A 22,599-nucleotide genomic window follows, 5' to 3' on the forward strand; every position below is an offset into this window, starting at 1 on the left:
AAAGCCTCCTGATTGGATGATGGGGCGGGAAGGCTCTCTGTGTCCAGGTTGCCCTGGTCTGAAGGTATCATTAAGTCCTTGGAGCTCCCCCACCCACCAAAAAAAAAAGTCCCTGGAACCCTTTCCCCATTACTGGAGAATCCCCCCTGTTTGACCTGTACCCGGCCGGTCCTGAGCGGAGAGATAAAAACAGACACTACAGCTCTGTCCATGGACAAATCTCAGCACTTTATTCATCCCTTGGCAGGAGGCGGGGGCATTGCCCTCAGGATAGTCAGCCAGCCAGGTGGGGTGGCTGGGATACGTGTTGTCTGCCCACATAGTAAGTACAGCACTGATATGCAGAAACAGGAAGGGAAGCAATAAGTTAAAAGCCACATAAGTTATGAAAAATAATATATATATACTTTATATATCTCGTATCCCCACTGAGGATTTGCTCCCTTGGAAACCAATAAATAGGCAGAGAAAAAGCAGCAATCAGCACCCTTTTGGGACTTCAGGGATGAGTGTATGTCTGAGTTCTCTCCAGCCTGAGATTCCCGCACAGGCATGGAGGACCTTGAGGCCTTGCTGGGGCCGAGGCCTTGGGGGACATGTCCCGGAAAGTGAGATGAAGGAATTGAAGACTGGGGTCAGCAGAGGGATGGGGCGAGGGGCAGGGAGGGAGCGGGGCTGGGGGGGAGGGTGGGTGGTGGAGGGGGCGGCCGGAGCTGCCAGGATCCCCATGCAAGCCCCAAAAGTGAGAGCCAAGATGAGGAAAGAGGCATGCTCCTCCCAGCGCCAGATCTTCTCTTTGGATGCAGAATTCCTTTTTGGTTGTCACTGGGGCTCCCCAGCCCAACCGGAAGGGCTCAGAGACTCCCAGACCTGCCTGGACTGTGCCTTCTTCACGCACCCCTCACCCCGCCGGGGCAGGCAGGGGAGTGGGCTTTGTAGGAGGAGGGGGCGGACGGGGAAGAGAAGAAGGAGCTCTAACCCCACAGGTGTGGGATGTGCCGGGCTCCTCAGTAAATGAAGAAGGGGTGGAGGGGCGGGCCGGGCTGTTTGGCCTGATGGAGAGAACAGGGACCCCGAGAGTTGGTATTTGTGGGAAATGGCCCAGGGTTTTGTGGTGGAGGTGGCGCTAGGGGTCTCCAGGGCCTGGGACACCAAAGCCAGGATTCAGGCTTGGGAATCGCCTAGGCGTGGGGAGGGGTATGTGTGGTGGGGGAGCAGGGGGGCAGAGAGCTTGCACCCTGGGCTGGGTGGTGAACCCGGGATGGCAGGGAGGGGAAGAGAGGGCCAGATTCCCCTGCCTGGTGTCAGGCTGCCATCTGGCCTCCCTCTCACAGGGGGTTTGGTTTTATCGTGGCAAGAAGAGCTTCTGGAGAAGGAGCCAGGAGCTGCCTGGGCAGCCTGTGCAATCCTGACTGGCCCACGGTGAGGGCCCCGCGGGAGGAGGGAAGGGGCACGCGTGTCTGGGCTGACCTCAGAGGTCCAGGCTCAGGTCCCACACACCTGGGAAGCTCCCTCCCTTCACTCCCTAATACTGTCAGGTCTCTGGGGGGCCCCAGGTGGTGCTCAGCACCCAGCCTCTGCAGGAGCTCCGGATGTGGGGAGGGGGCCCAAGCCGCCCTCCTCGGCTCCTGATCCCTGGCTGGCTGGGGTGGGTGGACGAGGGCGCCAGCCTCGGTCCTGAGGCAGAGGCAAGGTGAGGCTTGATAAGTGAGTTTAGGGCAAGGGTTGGGCAAAAGGGGTCAAAGGTTCCTTGGTCAGAGCCCTCTGTTTGGGGAGGAGCCTCAGAGGGGAAAGGAGGTGGAGACACACCTGACCCCCGATTCCAGTTTACCCAGTCTGGCCAGAGGTTGGAAGGGTAGGACTGAAACGTTGAGATGGAGCGGCGTGCTTCTGAATAGCCGGGGACACTCCCGTGTGCCCCCCAGCTCCCCGCAACCCACAGAAAAGCAGCCCCGGCTTTGAACCCCCTCCCTTTCAGTCCCGGATCAGGCTTGCCTCCCGCGAAGCCCGGAGGCTCCACACCGCGGCCTGAGTCTGGCTGGAGGCCCTGGGGCGGCCGGGAGGGACCTGGGCGCCTGGGTCCCGCCGCCTTACTCTGAGACCTCGGACTCCTGCGACAGGAACTTCTCAGACATTTCAGTGATTCTGATCACGGGGCCTTTTTTGTTCTTCTTTTTCCGGGAGGGAGCCCTCGCCGCAAGGCCGGGCTTGGAGGCCGCTACAGGGAACATAAGGGGGGGCCAGGGAAGGGGCTGCAGGTTTGGGAGCCGCTTGAAATAACGCCTTTGGGGCCACGATGCCCCGCGCCCTGCCCCCGTCCCCACTGCGGGCTCCCGGGGAAGGAGACTCACCGGGTCTGGATCTGGACTGCACCACGCTGACCACGGCGGCCGAAGGCAGGTCCATCCTGCGGGAGGACGGGAATGGTGGCACGTGGAGGGGCCTGTGGCCTAAGCCCCTGCACCCCGGCCCTGGGGCCCTGGGAGCGGCAGGCGGAGGGCAATCCTTGCTTGTTATTCCCGGCCCTGGCCTGCCCTGTGGTGTGACCCTGGGGAGCCAGTTCGTCCTCTCTGGGCCTCCGTTTCCCCTCCCTGCACAAATGGCTAACAGTCACCGCCACTTCACCGTGACGGACGTTTGCGTGCAGAATCGTCTTAATCCTCCCCCCGGAGGCTATGTCATGATCAGCCCATTTTCCAGGTAGGAAAACTGAGGATTTAATGAATGGGCTAAAGTCCCGGCTTGTAAGTGGCTGAGCTCGGGACAGGATCCCAGGTCTTCCCTCTGGCGGCATCCTGCTGGCGGGGAGCTGGCCCCTGTGGCACTGGTCACCATCCGCCCCTCCACGGCCCCGCCGCCCACCTGCACTCCTCGCCCTCCACCAGCTTGCGGTAGGTGGCGATCTCGATGTCCAGGGCCAGCTTGGTGTTCATGAGCTCCTGGTACTCGCGCAGCTGCCGGGCCATGTCCTGCTTGGCCTGGTGCAGGGCGGCCTCCAGCTGGGCCAGCTTGTGCTTGGCGTCCTGGAAGGCCAGCTCGCCCTGCTCCTCGGCCACCTTGATGCTCTCCTCCAGCTTCAGGCACTGCAGCCAGGAGCACAGAGGGAAGGGGTTTGTGAGCCCCGGGCGGGGGCGGGGGGAGGAGAGAGTGGGCCAGGAGCCCGTCTCTGCGCTCCGTGGAGGTGTGCAGGGCAGGGGGGTGTGCGGGGCAGGGGGCAGTGTGCAGGGCAGGGAGGCAGTGTGCAGAGAGGGGGGTGTGCAGGGCAAGGAGGTGGTGTGCAGGGCATGGGGGTGTGAAGGGCAGTGGGTGGTGTGTAGGGCAGGGGGGATGCATAGGGCAGGAGATGGTGTGCAGGGCAGGGAGGCGGTGTGCAGGGAGGGGGGTATGCAGGGCAGGGAGGGTGTGCAGGGCAGGGTGGGTGTGAAGGGCAGGAGGGCAGTGTGCAGGGCAGGGGGGATGCGCAGGGCAGGAGGTGGTGTGCAGGGCAGGGGGCGTGCCCAGGGTAGGGGGGTGGTGTGCAGGGCAGGAGGTGGTGTGCAGGCAGGAGGCAGTGTGCAGGGCTGGGGGCTGAGCAGCGGTCCTCTGGGGTGTGGCTGTGGCAGTGCTGGGGCAGGAGGGACCTGAGGAGCCCGTGGAGGAGGGAAGCCCCCCCCCAGGAGCCCGCCCCATGACTCCCTGCAAGGAGGCCTGGAAGCCGGGCTTCGGCCCTGCCCCTTCCCACCAGGCCGGGCTGGAGGCCCCCAGGGAGGAGGGGGCTCTGGAGTGTTGGTGGGGCTCCCTCCCGGCGGCTTACAGAGTCCCTTCACAGGCCACCTCGTGTGATGCTCACAGCTGTCTTAGGAGGACACGAGAGGAAACTGAGGCACGGTGCCTCCAAGTGACCTGCCTGCCCCCCAGGGTCTTGCATGTGCTCAGCGTGTGTGTGTGTGTGTGTGTGTGTGTGTGTGTGTATGTGAGAGAGAGAGAGAGAGAGTGCGCCCCTGCATTCCTCCCTGCCCCCCATCCCCCAGGCCTGGCTCCGGGACTCACGTGGCTCTTGATGGAGAGGATCTGGGATCGAAGCTTCTGGATGCGCACGTTGAGGTCTGCGATCTCACTGCGGCTGGTCTGGAGGCTGCTCCCAAACCCAGCTGCGCAGGCGGCCCGCTCCTCCAGCTGGGGGGCGCGGGGGTGACGGTGAGGGGCGGCCCGCTGTGTCCCTCGCAGCACCCGTGCCCCTCGCCCCCTTCTTCTCTCTGGCCGCCCCCCCATCCCCTCGTGGTCCCCAGTGGCCCCGCGGTGCGTGAGCTTCTGGAGGCCGCGGGTCCTGGCCTTTCAGCTATTGCGCGGCCGCCGCGTGCGCCCCACTGCCCGCTCTCGGGCCTGGAGGTGACGTGGGCGCCCCCCGCCAGGCCGCTCAGCCCCAGCCCGCGCCCCAACCTGTCTCCGGGAGTGGGCCTCGGCTTCCTCCAGGCTGCGGGCCGCGATGGCGTCGTACTGCACCTTCACCTCCTCCACGATGCCGCTCAGGTCCACGGGGCAGCGGCTGTCCACGCCCACGGTCACCGACACGTCCTTCACTTGGGCTGCCAGGTCCTTCAGCTCCTGGCCGGGCGCAGACACAGGGGCTCAGGGCGGGCGGGGGGCACCAGCATCCCCAGGGCAGTGGAGCGTGCCCCCCCCCATCTCCCAGACAGATGACCCCACGTTACCGACCCCTGCCCCTCGCCCCAGTTCTGACTGTGCGACGTAGCTCACCACCTGGCTCACCCACAGCCTGGTGTCCCCCTGGGTGGAGGGGGCCGGGCAGCGAGGGGTTCTTGCCTCCGGGGGCTCACCCTGTGAGCCTGTTTCTCTTCTGCGTCCCCGTCCTCCCGAGGTGGGACCCTCTCTGCCTGGTGGATGCCTGGCCTGGGAGGGTTCAGACCCCCCTGACCCGTTATGGCTCAGTGGGTGCGGCTCAGCGCCCCCCCCCCACGGGGGCTCCCTGAAGGTCTGGGACCCACTGTCCTCTGCCCGCCTCTCCCAATCTGGAAGCTGGCGGCTCAGTTCGTGGAGAAGGTACTGGGACAGGAACCCATGAGCGATGAGGGGCAGGAGTGGGGCTGGAGGCTGATGAAACTGTACTCCCTGCCCCCCCCACCCCCCTCCGCAGGGCCAGAGGCCGAGGTGACATCGCGGCCACCCTGGGTACTCGGGCCCCTCCCCACCTGGCTGACCAGCTTGACTACCACAGCGATGCGGTTTGGCCCTAATATTTCCATCGTCTCCCCATCCTTTAGGCTCCCTCGTTCCCTGTCCTTTTTCTTTGCTTAGAAAATGCCAACCCGCATTCTCAGAGAGCCCCGGAAGGGTAACCCCTCTCATTTCCCCCGGCGGGCGGAGGGGGGGCCCGTTACAGGTCAGGCTCCGCGCTGTGTTTTCTAGGTGTCCTTGCCAGGCCCCACGGCGACCGCTAGCCCCCCTTACAGAGGGGAAAGCCAGTGGGCACAGAGTCCATGGAGACAGCTGTGGGCGCAGAGGGGTCCCCAGAGTCCTTGCTGCTCCTGTAAGCTCCCTCGGGCCGGCAGGGCCAAGGGGGGAGCCTCGGTCTGTCTTTCTAGCCCCAGGCCGAGCCCGACGGACAGCTGTAGGGCCTGAATGCCCAGGGTTGCCTGGAGAGGCAGGTGGGGACGGGGACTTCCTACGGGGCTGCAGGTGTCACCTTTCAGGCCTGGGTGGCGTCCCCAGGAGGTGCTGGGCGGGGCTGGGGCGGGGAGGAGGAGCGAGCGGCTGAGGCCAGCACTGCACTGGCTGAGTGAGTCAGGTGGCAGGGAGGGGGCAGGCGCCGGGAGGGAGGGTGTGGGGCGCTCAGGTACTCCTACCTGTGCCCTTCACAGTCCGCCCGGACCTTCACCTAAGTACTTCGTTCAGCAAGTTTTGCTCATTGTTCCCATTTTTCTGATTGCCTCACCTATATTCCTTCCTTCCTTCCTTCCTTCCTCCCTCCCTCCCTCCCTCCCTCCCTCCCTCCCTCCCTCCCTCCCTCCCTCCCTCCCTCCCTTCCTTCCTTCCTTCCTTCCTTCCTTCCTTCCTTCCTTCCTTTTTCTCTTTTCTTTTCTTTTCTCTTCTTTTTTTCTTTTCTTTTACTTGTTTGTTTGAATCAGGATCCAGAGGATCCATATATTGCAATTGGTCCATAGGTCTCTAAGTCTCTCATTTTATAGCTGCCTCTCCATCTCTCTCTCTCTCTCTCTCTCTCTCTCTCTCTCTCTCTCTCTCTCCCCCTCCGTCCCCCCTTGGCTATTTTTCTCATTGAGAACACCGGGTCGCTTGCCTTGTTGCATTCCACATAGTCTGGGTTTTACTGATTGCACCCAGTGCTGGTGTTGAACCTTTTCGTCCACCCCACCCATTTCCCGGAAACCCGCGGTTGGAGCTGAGGCCTGCTAAGATCCAGGCTCAGTATGTGTCTCATGACTATTCTGACCTCGGTTGCTGACTTTGGGCTCCCTCTGGACCCTGGGTCTGTCATTGTGCACCAAGAGGTTGTGGCGAGCCCCCCGGAGCCTACACCAGCAGAGGCAGGTGCTTCTGACCTATAGCTTGTCACCCCGTGGGGTCGGCCAGGTCAGCTAGAGCCTCGGGTGGGTGGATGGGGGTAGGGGGGCCGCCCCTCCCCTGTCTGCTAGCTGCCTGACCCTCCCCATCAGCGTCCCTGGTGACAAGGACCGGCTCCTGCAAAAGGAAGCTTAAGGCAAAGGCCTAGCTGGGGACAACCTGTCTCTATCTTGGGGCTCGCAGGACCCTGAGCCTGGTGGCCAGCTGCCCCTTGAGGTCTCCTGATGCAGGATTTTAGTCAGTCTTCAAATGAACTTAACTGACATCTCTGGGTGAAGGCAGGGGGCAGCCCGGCCCCTTGGCGGAACAAGGTTGATGTTTTCTAAGACTCATGTCCCACTTCCACTGCTCAGGAGCCCACGAGAGGCTGACATTTCCTACATGGCACCTGTTACACCAGCCAGGGCTTGGCTGTGGACGGTTTTGGGGATGCAGTTCTGCGATTTCCTTGCAATGGGGGTCGGTGGGCATCGGGACCAGATCGAGCCCTCTAGCCCAGGCCTGGGTTGGCATCTGTTATGGGCCAGGAAAAAAGCCAGGGCGCTGTGGGAAATACCGGAGGAGGGCCTCTCCGGGCAGGAAGAAGGGATTGGCGAAACGGAGCTGATGGAGTGGCCTCGGGTCCTTTCCGGAGAGGGGCAGGGGAGCCTGAGCCTGGTAAACAGGAGGAGGAATGGAGGGTTCAGGACGCCTGCAGACCTGTTCAGGCACGCCGGCGCCTGCTGGGCGGCAGAGGGTATAACAATGCTGGATTGTGCGCTGCCACCGTGGGCCGGGCCCTAGGGGGGATGCGTGCTTCCAAGTCGGCAGGAATGGAGCCAAGGTACGGCTGAGAGCTTCTCCTGGGAGCCGGAGCCTGAGGAGACTGGCACGCGTGTGACCAAGCCTCTGTGGTCCACGGGTCAGGGTAGGCGGCGCCTGGGAGCTTAGTGTGCTGCTGCTCGGTAAAATATAGTGCCCGATGGCACCAGGCCCTGCCCACTACCACTGCTTATTAGCCGCGCGACCCTGGCCAGGTCCCTAGTCCTCTCTTAGCCCCTGTTTTCTCACCAGCTAACACTTATTAATATTCACCAAGCTTTAGGATGTACTGACAAGCAGATCCCCATAACAGGCCGGGGAGCAGGCTCTGCTATTTTCCCTACTTTACAGACAGGGAGATTGAGATACAGAGGGAGAAAAGAACGTGCTGGAGCTCATGGAACCGCTAAGCCGGGATTCAGATCCACGCTGCCCTAGAGCTTGTGCTCTCTTAGTCATTATCCCTACCCTCTTAGGGTTGCCGTGAGGAGTGAGATTACACGTGGAAAGCACTTGACGTGGGGCCTGGAGGTGTAGCAGGTGCTCAATAAATAGTAGCCGAGGATGCTATTCTTGTAACAGGTGAGAAGCTGGGGGCGAAATGACCAGCCTATTCCTGGAGGAGCCTCCCTCGTGCTACGAAAGCAGGCGCCAGAGCAGTGTAGACACCTCAGGCTCTCTTTGCAGTGAAGGGCATTCTGGGAGGTGCACTCGGCTGCAGGGGGGGTGGGGACAGCTGGTCTCCCTGGAGCAAGAGCTTGTGGGTGGGGCAGGTGGTGTTCTGGCTGGAGGCAGCCAGGCCCCAAGGGTGCCGGGGAGCTGGGGTGTGCCCTGGACACTCAGGGGGAAGTGTGGGCCCCGGGGTGCTCTCCCCGGCTCATGTCCCAGGAGCTGAAGGGCAGAGGTGTTGCTCGAGAGGCAGCAGCGTATGCATGAGGCCCTGAGTGTGTGTGTGTGTGTGTGTGTGTGTTGGCACAAGGGAAGCGCTGTTTTCTGAAACACAGAGGTGGGCCTCCAAGCCATGCTTTTCGGACCTGGTGTCTGCTCTAGAGTTAGAGCTGGGGTGTCCGGCCCTTCCAGGGCTACGCCCATCTGGCCGTGTTTTCCTTTCACCCAAGGTAGCCAGGGCTGGCACCCGCCTTTGCTGACACCTGCTTGGTCCCCTGCGGTAGCCACGAGCCACAGGTGGTCGTGAGCACTTGAAAGTTGGCTCGTGAGAGGTGAGAGGAGCTGTAGGTGTAAAATGCATCCCCGATGTATGCCCTGCCTTCGGCCCAGGGCGTGATCCTGGTCTCACATCGGGCTCCCTGCATGGGGCCTGCTTCTCCCTCTGCCTGTGTCTCTGCCTCTCTCTCTGTGTCTTATGAATAAATAAATAAAATCCTCAAAAAAAAAAAATGTGGCCTCTAGAACGACAATTACATATGTGGCTCTCCTGTTACAGTTCTCGCAGCGCCAGCTTAGAGACCCCTGGTGGGGGGAAGCTTTGTAGCCTAGGATCAGTGTTGCCTTCCCAGCCCGCAGTGGTCCCCGGAGAGGACTGCAACCCTCACAGCCGACGCCAGCTTGGCACCTCGCTGCCTCCCAGAGGGGTAATCAGTGCTCTATGCACGGAGCAACCCCGGGTCCACGGCGCGGCCGTGCCGGCACGAGCCATACCGTTACCCATCCGTACCACCCACCACAGGACCCCCAGAAGCACCCATCACACTTAGAATGAGGTCCAAACCCCACTCGGACCCCGAGGCCCTGTGTGTGCCGACCCCTTGCCTGCTCCGCTGTAGCCACAGCTGCCCCTGCCTCCCCACTTCATCACCAGACTCGCCCCTGCCTTAGGTGCTTGCAGAGGCCCCGCTTCTGCCCGAAGCCCTCTCAGCTCTGCACGGGCCGGGACCTCCCCCGTCTGGGCCTCCCCTCACTCGTACCTCCTCTGGGACGCCCCCCCACCTTGACCGTCCCCTCCGTGGGGTTCCTTGCAGCTCGGCCTTGTTCACTCTCCCAAATGGTCTTGCTCAGATGTTTGTGTACTTGCTTATCACTTGTCCCCTCTTAACTGAGCGGAGGCCCCCGAGAGCGTGGGCTGTGCCCGGCATGCTCCCTGCTGTGAGATCAGTGCTAGGCACCCGGCAGGCGGGCAGTGAACGTTTGTTAGATGGATGAATGCATGTAGGAATCAGCCTGGTATTATGCTGAGGAAACTGGTTTTACAGATGAGGAAACGGAGGCAGAGAGAGGCGAAATAACTGCCCAAAGCCACAGAAATGGAAGAGAAGAAAGAGTCAGGAGTGGGGTGCAACGGCTGCTGGATCCAAAGGGAGCAGGGGCCAAGAAGCCTCGTGGAGTGCCCGGGCCCATCGCTGGCCGCGCCTGGCCTACCTCCAGCCAGTGTCTGCACCGGCAGGGCCTTTGTCCCGGCTCAGAGCTTGGGCCCTGGGCTCCCCGAGATGCACAGAGCCAAGTGGGGATCCTGAAACGCTGGCTCTGAGACCTGGCTCTGCGGGGAGTCGGGGCGGAGGAACTCCTAGGCCCCTTCTCAGGCCAGTCAGCAGGCCCTGGAACCCCAGTGGGGGCCCGACCCCCTGGCCCATATGCAGCCTCGAGGCCTAACGTCCGGGACGCTCCACAGGACGAGGCCACCGGGCTGTGGTCAGCAGCCCCTCGAGCCATTTTAGCAGGACTTTTAATTTAATTTGTATTTTTTAAAGATTTACTGATTTGAGAGAGAGGAAGAAAGAGAGAGAGCGAGGGGAGGGGCAGAAGGAGAGGGAGAGAGAGGATCTCAAGCAGACACCCCTGCCGAGTGCAGAGCCCCACATGGGGGGCTCCATCCCACGACCCTGAGATCATGACCTGAGCTGAAACCGAGAGTCCGGCGCTTAACTGACTGAGCCACCCAGGCGGCACCCACCCCCTCCCCGCCCAGGTTCAGCAGAACTTTGTGATTGACGTCGGTCCCTGCTCTGCTCTTGGCTGCGCTGCCCTAGCGCGGCACCCGGGGGTTGCAGCACGCAGCCTCCCAGTCCTGCATGCCCAGCTCCGGCCGAACTGAACCCCGGCCCCCGTACCTCCTCGCTCCCCAACCGGGGACCTGGAGAGAAGAGCCGACCTGTCCCCAGGTAAGGGAGGGCGCCCGGAGGCAGAGTGGGGTGGAGGGGAAGCGTGCACAGCCCGTAGCGGGGCCCATCTGCAGACTGCGCTCGCTGGCAGTGCCCTAGGCCTTGTGGGTCACTGTTGTCCCCCCCGCACCCCACCCCGGGCTCAGCTGAGGGCTTAGGGACAAACCAAAAGGTATCTGGAGGCTCCTCTGTCTGCATTTACAGGGTCATTTTTGTTCTGGGAGATGCTAGCATCGTCTGGGAACCAAGGAATCTGACTGCAGGTCTTCCCCCCACCCCGAGCCCCGAGCAGGGGAGGGTGACAGGCACGTCTGTCCCAGCCAGGCCTGTGGGCGTCTGCCTTTGGGTCGCATGGGTGGGGGGTAGATTAGTTCAGGCTGTTCGAGATCTCCCGGGTCCCTGCCTCTCAGGCCACTTCCCCGCCCCGCCTTGCCTGGAGGCACCGGCCCCCCGAGGGCCCTCCGCGCTGGAGAAACAGGCTCTCCTCGAGCAAGAGGCCTCTTGGGCACTTGCCTGTGCTCCGTGAGATGAGGGATGAGGGGGCGTGTTGGGTTAGTGACAGCAGCAGGGGAAGGGGTTCGAGACTGTTCCGTGGCCAGAAAAGGCGAGGGACTGCGGAGGGTTCCATGCCCCGCCGGACGCCTCCCTTACCTGGGGACAGGTCGGCTCTTGGCTCAGGGGACACTGGCCCCGTCTTCTCACCTGCTCGTAGATGCTTCTCATCAGCTCCACGAAGCTCTGCAAGCCTTTGAGCTTGGTCTCCAGCTCGGTCCGACGAAGGCACTCGGCATCCAGGTCCTGGGGGCGGGAGGTGGCTGAGTGCCGGGGCGGGAGGGGTCCCACGGCAAGAGAGGGGTGCCCATCTCCCGGGGTGGGGGGTGGTTCCCGGGGGAGCCGCGGGGGAGGGCAGCTCCTCGGTCTGTCTGCTTTCCCCGGGAGCCTGAGGGAGGGAGGGCAGAGGGCCCTGAGGAGGGAGCCCCAGGGGCAGGCGGGCGGGCTACCTTCTTCAGCTGCACGAAGGTGAACTCCATGTCTGTGCGCCTGGAGATCTCCTCCTCATACCTGGGGGGGGCGCAGGGAGAGAGAGGAGAGAGCTTGGGGTGTGATTAACCCCCCGGGAGACCCGGAGCAGGGCTCGGGGCCTCTGCTGTCCCCTGTGGTGCCTCGTGCCAAGGAGGAAAAAGTGGCCCTCGCCCCGGGGCTGCAGCCCCTCATCTCCTCATCATCCTTGCTGAGCCCCTGACACCCGCACGGCCCCGGGGAGCAGGCAAACCAGCTTCCCGTTGCCTCGCTCCTCCTGCACCGTCAGCCAGTCCTCTCCCGAGGGCGCGTCGATCCCCTTCCTGGCTCTTCCTCACATTCACCTCCCCCAGGGAGCCTCTCCTGATTGCACAGCTCTCTCGCCCCAACTTTGTTCTCTCATCTTTTCCCTATCTCCTGCCCCCAAGAATCTCCATTTCCAGCAGGCCGCGCCTTTGGTGGAGTCTGCGGAGGCTGCCCCGCTGTCTGCCCCCAGCCCACCCTCTCCCTCCTCCCCGCCTCCTCTCTGCATCGCCCTCCGGAGGGGAGAGCGTGGATGTTGCAGTCAGAGGGACGCACACTGGGTTCTTGGGGAGGCCGCTTGCTGCCCCCTCCTTCCTGGGCTCGCCCGTCTGTCCGGGTGCGTGCGTGTGCGCGTGCGTGGCGGCCCAAGCCCGCCCTGGTACAGGACACACGTGCACCGTCCGGACGCGACAGAGGTGAGCTCCCTCTCTCCTTAGATTTGCATCCTCCTTACTCGGGGCCACTTTGTGTTTGGCACAAGGATGCTGTTGGGTGGGAGACGCGGTCTCTGACCTTAACCCCTTCCTCTAATCAAACCTCTGTTGTGCCCCCCGCGCTCCACCCCGGGGGGGGGGGGTGTGTGTCTGCCCCCCACCGGCTCCTCAGCCTCAGCCCTGCGCCCTCAGCAGATGGGGGAACCCGCGGCTTCCTTTTCTTCCCTCCATTCCAGGGAAGGCCTGAATCACTGGCGGCTCTAATTACCTGCTCTAAGGCCTGCCTGGGTCGCCGACCTCACAGCGGGGCTGTGTCCCCCCGGCTGGCGCCCACGTCCGCTGGCTGCACCTGCCAGCACTCAGGCCTTCTCCACCAGCCTGACGTGAGAAGCTGAGGGGAGCAGACCCGAGTTGGTAAGAGCCCCCCGGGCCCCGGGTGTCCGGGACTCCGTGTGCATGGTGCACACTCGCCGTGGCTGCCGCTTTGGCTTCCCCGGAGCCGGCAAGGGGCTCTCAGGACACACGGGTCACGGGCGTGGGGTGGAGGGGGGACCAAGGAGACCGGTCTGCAGTCTGGGGCCTCCCGGGGCTCACGAGATGCCCGGGAAGCATTACTCGCACCCTTTCCTGTGCAAGTGGGCTCCAGAGCCACGCTCCAGCGCTTGGATCCCGGCTCCTTGCTGCCTCGGGCGGGCCGCTTGTGTGCGCCTCAGTCGCGCAGCAGCGACGTCGCGGGGGTATAGGACATAAGGCTTGGTACCCCCTGAAACCATTATTACCACCTGAGCTCCGCTCTAACACCCTGGCCCTCAACCCCTCTGCCTCGGCTGCAGCATTTCTGGAGACAAACCGTGGGAAGCCTCGTTGGGGTTCTCGGCACTTCCATCCCAGACTCCCCACTGGGAATTTGGAGGCCTCTGAGGTCTTCCCTGCCCTGGGGGTAGGGGGTCTAGGGAGCCCTAAGCTGGGAAGCTCCTCGCTGGCTGGCCCTCCCCATGTAGGCCCAGTGGTCAAGGCTCTCCCCTTCTCCCCTCCCGTCTGGACAGCAGAGTTCATTCTGGTGGAGGGCAGGACCCTAGGGAGAGCTGTCCCGTGTGTGTGTGTGTGTGTGTGTGTGTGTGTGTGTGTGTGGGGTTCTGAGCTGCCGAACCTCCTCCTTACCCCTCACCGTCCTTCCCATCCTTCCGTATACCTTCCCTCCTCCCTTGTCACCAACTCTACTGGATTTCAGCCCTACTTCACCCCCTCGACCAGATGCTCTTGTGCAGTGAGCCTCCTGCACGACTGTACACCGCACCCCTGAGTCACTTGCTGTGTCGCCTTGGCAAGTGGTTTCCCCTTGTCGGGCCTCTGCTTCATCCTTACTAAATACAAGGCTTAGCTAGCTGATCCTTGGGGTCCCGGAGACATCAAAGCTTTTGGAAGTCTCTATCGCTACCGAGACTTGGGTAAATGCCATCTCCCCTACTCCACCCTCAGTGCCCTGCCAGTCTGCCAGCCACCGGTTCCCAAATCCATTCTGAGCCCTTTCCAGCTTGTCACACCCACCCGGGCCCCTGCTCCCCCTGCCACTCCCCAACCCCCGCCCCCCCACGACTTGTTTATTTCTAGGACTGAAGCTGATCTCATCGGCCTCCTCGGAGAAGCAGGGCGCACCCCTCCCTGTCAGGGCTTGGCCTGGCGTCTCCTGGCTCCTGGGCCCCCCGCCCCCAGGCTCTACACAGCCAGGCTGCAGCTTCCCTGGCTCTGGCCTGTGGCTCTAGAAGCCCCCCAACCTCACCTCCCCCAAGCCTGGTGGGTTTCCTACCCGGAGACGGGGAGACAGGCCCTGGGCCCAAATAGCAAGCTCAGGGCGCAGAGGGAAACCGGACGGCAGGCCAAATGAGGAGGCTGAACCGGATTAAAGCAACAAGCAGCGCTTGTACAGAGCTTCCAGTTACACATACCCCTGGATGTGACCCGGCTGGGCTCACAGGGGTGGCCTCACGCCGTGGTGGCGAGGGTTGGGGGTGACACTTAGCACTCACGGCCCTGTGGCTGCGGACCGCTCCCTGCCCTCTCTGGGCCTGTATTTCCCTCCCTGTGAAAGGAGGATCCCGGGCCCCCATCCAGCCCCCAGGCCCCCATCCAGCCATTCTCTGATTCTTCGAGGGCCAAAGGGCTGCTGGATATCCGTGAAACCAATCTTGGGTCCTGGTGCCCACATGATTCCCCTCATCACGGCCAGGTGTGGAGCTGGGCAGCTCAGAGTGGGCAGCGGGCTTCCCCGTGGGTTTCTGTAGGAGCTCATAGGGCAGAGCAGGGGCGGGGCGGGGGAGAGGCGGCCCCTAGGCCGTGCAGGGGCCCAGCCGTGAGGAGAGCCCAGGCCAGGGCTGCAGGTCATGCTTGCTGGCCAGAAAGTTCCAGCTAGACCCACAGATGAGGAAACTGAGGCTCCCCCGCAGAGTGCGGAGAGCTTCACCTGACCATCCCCTCTGAATATGGCCTGAGCATGGAGGGGTGGGTCACATGGAGGGGCGGATCCCTGGACTCCTGACAGGCTGCCCGAGCCCCACCTGGCTGGCTGTTCCCAAGGCTGCAGGCCTCACCTGAGGTTGGCAGGGCTCAGGCCGGGCGAGTGCAGGAGGAGGGGAGGGGTGGTTTCAGGCACATCCCGTCCTCCCGCACCCAGGCCGGCGGCCTCTTCAAAAGGAGACCAGATCAGGGACCCGGGTGGCTCAGGGGTTGAGCACCTGCCTTCGACTCAGGGCATGACCCTGGGGTCCCGGGATCGAGTCCCACATCGGGCTCCCAGCATGGAGCCTGCTTCTCCCTCTGCCTGTGTCTCTGCCTCTCTCTGTGTCTCTCATGAATAAATAAATAAAATCTTAAAAAAAAAAAAAAAAGACCAGACCAGAGGAAGGGACACAGGGGCACAGCCAGCCTCTCTGGTGTGTCTCAGCCTCCTGGTCCTTGAATCCTGCCCGCTGTGGGGCCAGAGACGCCACCTCTCCTCCGAGGGACCCAAGCACCTGCCTCTCCTGACTGCCCAGTTCGGTTCAGCAACCCTGTGCCAAGGACCACTGTGCGCCAGGTGCTTCAGCCCTCCGGGGGGCGGGGGGTAGAAGGCTTGCCATTTAAGGCTGCCGGGCCCTACGCCGAGCTCCCCACTTCCTCCTCACGCCAGCCTCAGGATGGTTCAGCATCGGCATCCCCACCCCACACAGGGGGATACTGAGGCTCGGAGGTTGACGACCTGCCCGAGGTCGCAGAGCTGGTGAGGGCTGGAGGCCAGCAGCGAAGCCCTTCCCGTCTAGGAGCGTCTCGCAGGCTGGGGCTGTGACTTCCCCGTCTCCCCAGATCGCTAGGAGACCACTGAGGTCACGGCAGGCGTCACCTACAGGGCACTGCTTCTTTAGCCCAAAGCCCCACCGGCTTGGCCCCTGCCTACCCCACGTCCCTTTCCAGCCTGCTCGAGAGCCAGTTTCCAGACCGCATCTGAAGCAGGAGCCCATCTGTTGCTCCCGCTGGCGACGCTTTCTCATGGCCAGTGGAATGCACGGGCGGGAGCCGGGCACAGGAGGGGGGCAGGGGACGGGAACTGCCTTGGTGCCCAGGCCCGGCAGGCACAGGGCCTAGCTGTCCATCCGTGTAAGACCGACTTTGCTGCACGAGGCACTATCAGGGAGGGTTGCTGTGGGCTCACCGCCATATCCTCCCCGTATTTTGAGTCCTGGCGGGCACATAGTAGGACCTCAGGAAGCACGTCTGTAGTCAAGACATGTTCCTGGGTGCCCTGGGCCTTGCATCTGGGCGCAGGTTGGGCATCTGGGCACCCTGAGTCCCCGCCCGCGGCCCCCTGCAGGACGCTCCGTACCTGATCCGAAACTCCTCGACCTTCTCGAGCACCTGCAGCAGGTTGGCCTCCAGCTGTCCCCGCTCCTGGCTCACTTTACGCAGCTCCTCCTGCAGCCGGCCCTGGTACTCCTCATAGTGGTGCCCGAGGTCGAAGGTGCCCGAGTCCTGGCCTTGCAGGAAGCGCCAGCGGGTCTCTAGCAGCTGGTTGCGCTGCTCCAGGGCTTGCACCTGGGAGAGTAGGGGGGCGGCGGTGAGAGGGCCCGGCGTGCACAGGGGGGGCGCAGGGGCCCCGGGACAGCCGGCCTGCCCGCATGGGGGTGTCCCCGGGCGGCGGCAGCTCATCTGCTCCGTGCTCAGCACCCCGCGGGCCGCACACGCAGTCGGATCACATCTGCAGCTCCTTGTGGCTCCAGCAGAAGATGGTGAGATAAGGAGGGAATCAGAAAGGGAGGGGCCGATTAGCAAAGATTTCCTAGGGGAGGAGGGGCCGATGTGCCAATGAGGTGACAGGCCGTCGGCGCCCGCCTGGGGCGTGGGTGGGAGACCCCGGGAGAGTAAGGTGTCAGAGGCCCAACTCCCGCACCCGACAAGCCTAGTCTCATCTTGCCGCGGAAGCTCGGCTCGGTCCTTCGCTGGTAATCCTCCCGACGGCCTGCACTTGTAGCCTCCCCGAGCCTCAGTTTCCCCGGCTGGAGATTGGGAAGGACACGGCCCGCCCGGGCCACCTCTCAGGGCTGATTGGGAGAGGAAGCTGGGGGTGTGCTCGGGGCGGTAATACTCGCGAGTGTTTACGGGTTCCCTACTGTGCGCCAGGCCTTGCCCTGCACGCTTGACGGCCTCACCTCATCACATCCCCCAACTGACGGGCTAGGTACGCCGGCCGCCACACGGCGCAGGGGGGTTGGACGACTTGCCCAAGGTCACAAAATTAGCAAGTGGCAGAGCCAGGGGTGGAATCCAGGGCAGTCGGGGCTTAGAATCTCTCAACCCCTACAACCCCACAGGCCAGTGTCGCGTTGGGCCCTGGGACCCCCCCTGCCCTTCCCGGACTGGCTTCTGCCTCTGGTTGGGGCCCGCGTGGCCTCGAGGGTGCGACGGCCGAGGGCTCCGGGCGCAGCTGCCTCCCTCCCGCTCTCCTGCTCACTCGGCCGCAGGGGCTCCCGCGGCGGCTCCCGTCCCGGCTGCGGCTCGCAGGCAGGATCCCCCTCGAATCCTCTCCTTCCCCCCACGCGGGGCAGCCCAGCGCCCTGTCCTCTCCAGGCTCCAGCCGCCCTCTGACTGTCCTCCCCACCATCCCCGTCCCTCCGTCCCTCCCCGTTTGTGCTCCCAGGTCCCCCTCCTGCAGGAAGCCTCCTAGAATCACAGCTCAAGAGAGGCGCCCCTTCCTGATGAGACCCTCACTTGTCCTGACCTGCCACCCTCCCCGCCAGGCCAAGAACCACCTGCTCTCTTCTTGGGACCCTACGGTTAGGGCGCCCACGCCAGAGGCAGCTGGGAGACACTGGCTGGGCAGGCGCCCCGATGTTCCCTAAAGGCACGAGCGAGTGGCTGGCCGCCCCCCTGCCCGCTGCCAGCAGCCCCCCAGTCACAGCTGGAAGAGCCCCCTTCAGAGCATCAGAGGCAGGAGCCCTGCGGATCGCCTGGTTTACTCTCCACCTACAGTCGGGGAGGTGGGGGCCCAGGGTGGTCCGGGGACTTGTCCGGGGTCCCTAGGGCGGCTTGCGGGCCACGCCTCCCCGCCTGGTGGCCGCTGCCCACCCTGGACCTTCAGGGACTCCCTGTTCCTCCTGAATCTGGTTTGCGAGGTGGGCCCTCCTCTTTCTTCCCGTCCTGCCCACATCCTTTTGGGTTTTCCCATGACACCCCAACATCCTCGAGGGGGTCCCCTTTGGCATCGGCATCGGGCAGCGGCAGCCGGAGGACTGGGCGACGGCCTTTGCGGGCTGTCGTTCCCCCGCTTAGCTCCCGCTTGCCCCGGACGTTGTGGGGCCGGCGCCGCTGGCACAGCCGAACAGGTTCCGTCGGCACGACCGTGAGAGGGTTTCTGTCTTGCGTGTGTGAGAGGGCTCGCTGGGGGGGCAGATACGTGCGCACCCCGCCTTCCTGGGGTTTTGACAAGCCAGAGCCGTGTGTTTACACTGAGGGCGAGGTGAGGGGAGAGGCGTGAGGCTCCTTCCTCCACCCCAGCAGCACACACCCTGCACCCAGGACGTCCTTCCCTTGGCCCCGGGCTTCCCTACGGCCCGCCGGGAGGAGGCGCGCCTTTGGCTACCAGGCCAGCCAGAGGGCACCTGTGGTGGCAAGAACGGGGCAGCCCTTTCCCCTGCTGCCATCGGGGGAGTTTCTTGTCGTCTCAGTGGGTGGGGATGGAAACTCATCCAGGTGTGCAAGGCTCCTCCCTCTCCGGAACAAAGGCCCAGGGAGGGCTGGGTAGGCAGTTCATTGCTCTAACCTGTCAAGGCTGCTGCGCACTCACCTCTCAAGTCCCCTTCCTCCCTGTTCTGGCCTCTACCCCCCTCCCCCCGCCCTTACATGGCAGGTGGCAGCTCTAGGAGGGGCCTCACAGAGCAAACCCCTCGTCTACCTGCTCCCATTTACAGGTGAGGAAACTGAGGCCCAGAAGCACAGCACTCACCGAGGCCCAGCTCCCCCGCCCGTCTGCAGAGCAGGCCCAGACCGGGGTGGGGACAGAGGGAGCTCCCGGGGAGGGAGGCTTCGGATCCCCGGCGCACGGTCCCCGTAGGCGAGCCTACCGAGTGGGGACCCCGGGGCACGCGGGTCCTTCTCCCTCCTTGGGGGATGGCTGTCAGTTGTCAAGTCCCCTGCCTGCCGGGAAGGGCTTGTTTGTGCCCCTGTGCGTGCAGGTGCCCACTGCATGGTGGCTCCGGCGACTTCCAGAGGTCACACAGGCCCACGGGCAGACGCTGTGGCCATCCGTCCCTCTGTGTCCAGGCATTTCAACACCCCTCTCAGGTTCCCTTCTCACTGCCTCCTTATGTGGGCTGCTGGCCCTGCCTCAACCTCCCCTCCTGCTGCCCTCTCAAGGGCTGTGTCCCTACCCATCCTTCCACTGGCCTGAGCTCAGGGCCACGTTCAGAGCAGCAGCAGAGCAGGGAGGCGGCGAGTGGCTTGCTTACGGAAACACAGCCTGCAAGTGGAGGCCCAACACTGACTGCTCTCCGGGGACCCTCGGCTGACTCCTGGGGGTCACTCCCCATCCTCCTCTTCCTCCTCCTCCTTAGTGCTCCCTGATTTCTCTTGGCGCCTCAGAGGGCCCAGAGGGGCCGTGGACTTGAAGGGCTACCCTGCCTGGTTCTCCTCTTTCCCTAGAGCCCCCACCCCTGCACTGGGCATGGCCTCTGGCTCCCAGGCCCACACACTTCTTTCCAGTCCCCTATAAAGGGCCCCCAAGAGGCTGGCACCCACGGCTCCTTGCATCCTATCCTGGCCCCTGGGCACGAGCCCCAGCCCCTTGGCCCCCTCCCTGTGCCCACGTAGCCGTCCTGTCCCCATGGCTGAGGTGCAGGGTGATATCAGCCCTGGCACTCAGAGGAAAGCCACCCATCAGAGCCAAATTACATAGCTCACCAAGCATTCCTTTTAAGGGATTAAAGCGGTTTCGGAGGAGGTGGCTCTGCAGGGACCTGCCTCCCCAGGGCAGCAGGCTGTTTTCCTGGGGCACACGGCCCAGCGGCGCAGGGCTCTGCACAGCCGGCCAGGCCGGGGCCCCGCGGGAGGGAACGTGCCACCTCAGTGGATGGTTGTCCTTCTGCAGCTGTCACTTCCCAGCCTCATCCCCCGACCCCCGGTCACCCCAGGGTGTGGGCAGAGGAACGCTGGTCTGGGCACGTGAGCTGCGGGGAGAGGGAGATAAGCCCACGGACCCGAGGTCAAGTCCAGACTGTATACCTGGTGGTAGCGTGACCCTGGGCAAGGCCCTGAACCTCGGGACGCTGTCGCCGCGTCTCTACAGTAGGGGAAATAGGCACCGGGGAGCGTGCTCGGGGGCCAGCGGCGCACATTTGCAAGGTTGCCCAGAGAGCTGGGCACGGACAGATGCTCCGCACGCGTTCCTTCCTTCCCTCTGCCCCTCCCCACGGTGCCCACCCAGCAGCACACGGCGGGGCCCGGGTCGGGGGGACAACGCAGACCAGGCCTGCGGCAGGGGCAGAGGACGGGCTCTGGTTTACTGAGCAGGAGGGAGAGGTTGGCTTTCCTCATCTGTCGGTGGGCACAAGGTGACTCCTTCCATGTGGTTGTCGAGGGAAACGGAGGCAAACGCGTGAGGCATCCTGCACGGTGCCTGGCGCGCGGTCAGCGGTGAAGGCAGCTGTTGCTCCCATGATGCTTACGGTCATGCCACAAGGCGGGGGGCAGAGCTGGGGGCCGCTCGGGGGAGTCTCCCGGCGGAGGGGAGTGGGGAGTGGGCTCGGGAGGCGGGCAGGGCTCCCTCGGAGCTCTCGGAGCCCCTGCCCCGCGGCGGGGACGGACAGCAGTGCCACACCCGCGTGGGGGTCTGGGGACGGACTCCCTCTCGGCCGTGGGTGCCGCGGAGGCCTGGCTGCCCGTCTGCTTCTGACTCGCGACACCGATTCTCTGCATTCCTATCTCCTGACATGCTGCCGCGGCCTTCCTGCTGCTCAGCCTCCTTCTGGAGGCACCACGTGCTCCGCTGGCCCCGCTGACGCTTCTGGCCGCGGGAAGCTGAGCGGCGCCAAGGCCTGGAAAGGGGGGGGCCCTCGGGAGCCCGTCTCTGCCCCCTGCCTCGGGGCTGGATGGCAAAGCACGCCTCTAGCAGCCATTCCGATGAGAGGGTATCCTCCTGGCCACACTTGGGGCTCCCCGCTGGGGTCCCCCCAGGGGGACAGTGACCCCAACCCACGAAGCACATTGTTGCCCAGACATCCCTGGGAGCCGTCCTGGGGCCTCTTTCTCCCCCAGTGCCCGGGCGGGCGGCTCAGGGCTTCCAGCTCTCTGTTCAGAGCTCGCCTGCCTGCGCCTCATTGGCTGGGGTCAGGGGTGGGGCATGATGCTCCAGAAACACGGAGCCCAGCCACCGGGCCAGGTCTGAACGTCCTTCCTTTTTAGGACCTCCCCGGCCCCCACGTCTGCTCACCTTGCCAATCAGGGAGGCAAATTTATCATTGAGGACCTTCATCTCCTCCTTCTCCTGGTTCTTCTGCTGCTGGATGGCTGGGTCCACTTTGAGGTCCAGGGGCACCAGCAGGCTGGAGTTCACGGTTACCTTGGGGATGGTGCCGGCCGCCTCGCAGCCTGTGAGGCTGCGGGAGCTGAAGCCTGGCCCGGGGGTCCCGCAGCTGCCCCATCCCGAGGTCCCAGGCCGGGGGCCGCCCGCAGGGGTCACCTCACAGCTGCTGAGGCTGCTGAAGCCAACGACGCAGGAGCGGCAGGCCATGGCGGGCCCCCGGGCCCGGGACGCGGGAGGGAGGGCGCGGGGATGTGAGCGAGCCTTCGAGAGGTGGCGGGCGGCTGGCTCTGGTCGCAGGCAGGGCAGGCTGGGGACTGAGGAGCAAACACCTGTCCTACAGTGCTCATTAGCTCCAGGAGGGCGGGACGCCTCCCAGCCCGACCAACCTGTTAGATGATGCGATGCTCCTGCCCCTCCCCCGGCACCAGGCACACATCTCCTCCCAGGGCCCGAGCCCTGCCCGCTGGAGGGGGCTGGTCACAGGCCCCCCCGCCGAGCTGGGCCCGGCTCCCGGGAGTGGGGGCAAGGCTGGGCTGGCTGGTGGGCTGGTGCGGTGGGGCGGCAGCAGAGGCGGGCCAGGCCCGCGGAGGAAGGACGGAGAGGGAGAGAGCGCGCACCTCTGACCGCAGACCTCACCGCATACCTGAAGCCTGACGTATCTGGGCTCACATACTTCTGGAAAAGATGAGGCAAGCCAGGCTGTGAGCTCCCGGAGCGCAGGGCAGCCGTCCTGGGCGGCGTGCCACCCTGGCACCGGGAAGCAGCACCTCCGGATTTATCTCCTCGCGGCCTAAGAGTGTGCCTGGCTTATCTTCTCTTCCTGTCTTCCTCCCTCTCCCCCTCGCTCCTTCCTTTGACCTGTGCTTCATTGAGCACCTGCTAGCGCAGGCCACGGTCTCAGAGGCCCGAGAGGAAATCGATGGCCGAGGCCAGGAGCGCTTGGCTTCGGACAAGTGAGAACTGGGCTCCAGGCTCGGCCTGGCCGCTCGCTGCCCTCAGGCGGGGCACCTGACTTCTGTGTCCAGGATGGAAATGCTGCCCCGACCCCCACGGGGCACCTCCACGGGGCTCCTCGGCGTATTCACAGAACTTGGTGGAGGGCAGGGCTCAAGGGCCTCGTGAACGGTGGCTACGACCCAGGGCCCGGCTGCGGGGCGGTGGCAGGGGTCACTGTGGCTCCTCCTCAAGGGCTGTGGGATGGTGCTCCTGCCCCAGCCCTCCCCTCCTCCCCTTTCCTCCACCCTCCCTTCTCCTCCTGCTATTGCATCTTAAGAATGAAGTATCTATGGGGACGCCTGGG

At 64.1% G+C, this 22,599-nt stretch overlaps 1 protein-coding gene across 2 annotated transcripts; it reads right to left on the reverse strand.

Moving 5' to 3' along the window:
• Positions 1-203: 203 nt before the first annotated feature.
• Positions 204-21,893, reverse strand: KRT80 (keratin 80). Of its 2 annotated transcripts, none has more exons than XM_038577728.1 (9): positions 21,207-21,893; positions 16,110-16,318; positions 11,498-11,558; positions 11,199-11,294; positions 4,420-4,584; positions 4,030-4,155; positions 2,863-3,083; positions 2,352-2,407; positions 204-2,252 (listed from the first exon to the last, which is right to left on the reverse strand). In XM_038577728.1, the coding sequence occupies exons 1-9, from the start codon at positions 21,504-21,506 to the stop codon at positions 2,137-2,139; spliced, it is 1,350 nt and encodes a 449-aa protein (XP_038433656.1). In that variant the 5' UTR covers positions 21,507-21,893; the 3' UTR covers positions 204-2,136. The 2 variants fall into 2 exon arrangements, with proteins under 2 accessions (XP_038433656.1, XP_038433655.1); XM_038577727.1 differs by having other exon boundaries at positions 204-2,218; positions 21,207-21,887.
• Between the last annotated feature and the right edge of the window lie 706 nt (positions 21,894-22,599).

Source organism: Canis lupus, chromosome 27, assembly GCF_011100685.1.
Source record: "Canis lupus familiaris isolate Mischka breed German Shepherd chromosome 27, alternate assembly UU_Cfam_GSD_1.0, whole genome shotgun sequence".
NCBI lineage: Eukaryota > Metazoa > Chordata > Mammalia > Carnivora > Canidae > Canis > Canis lupus.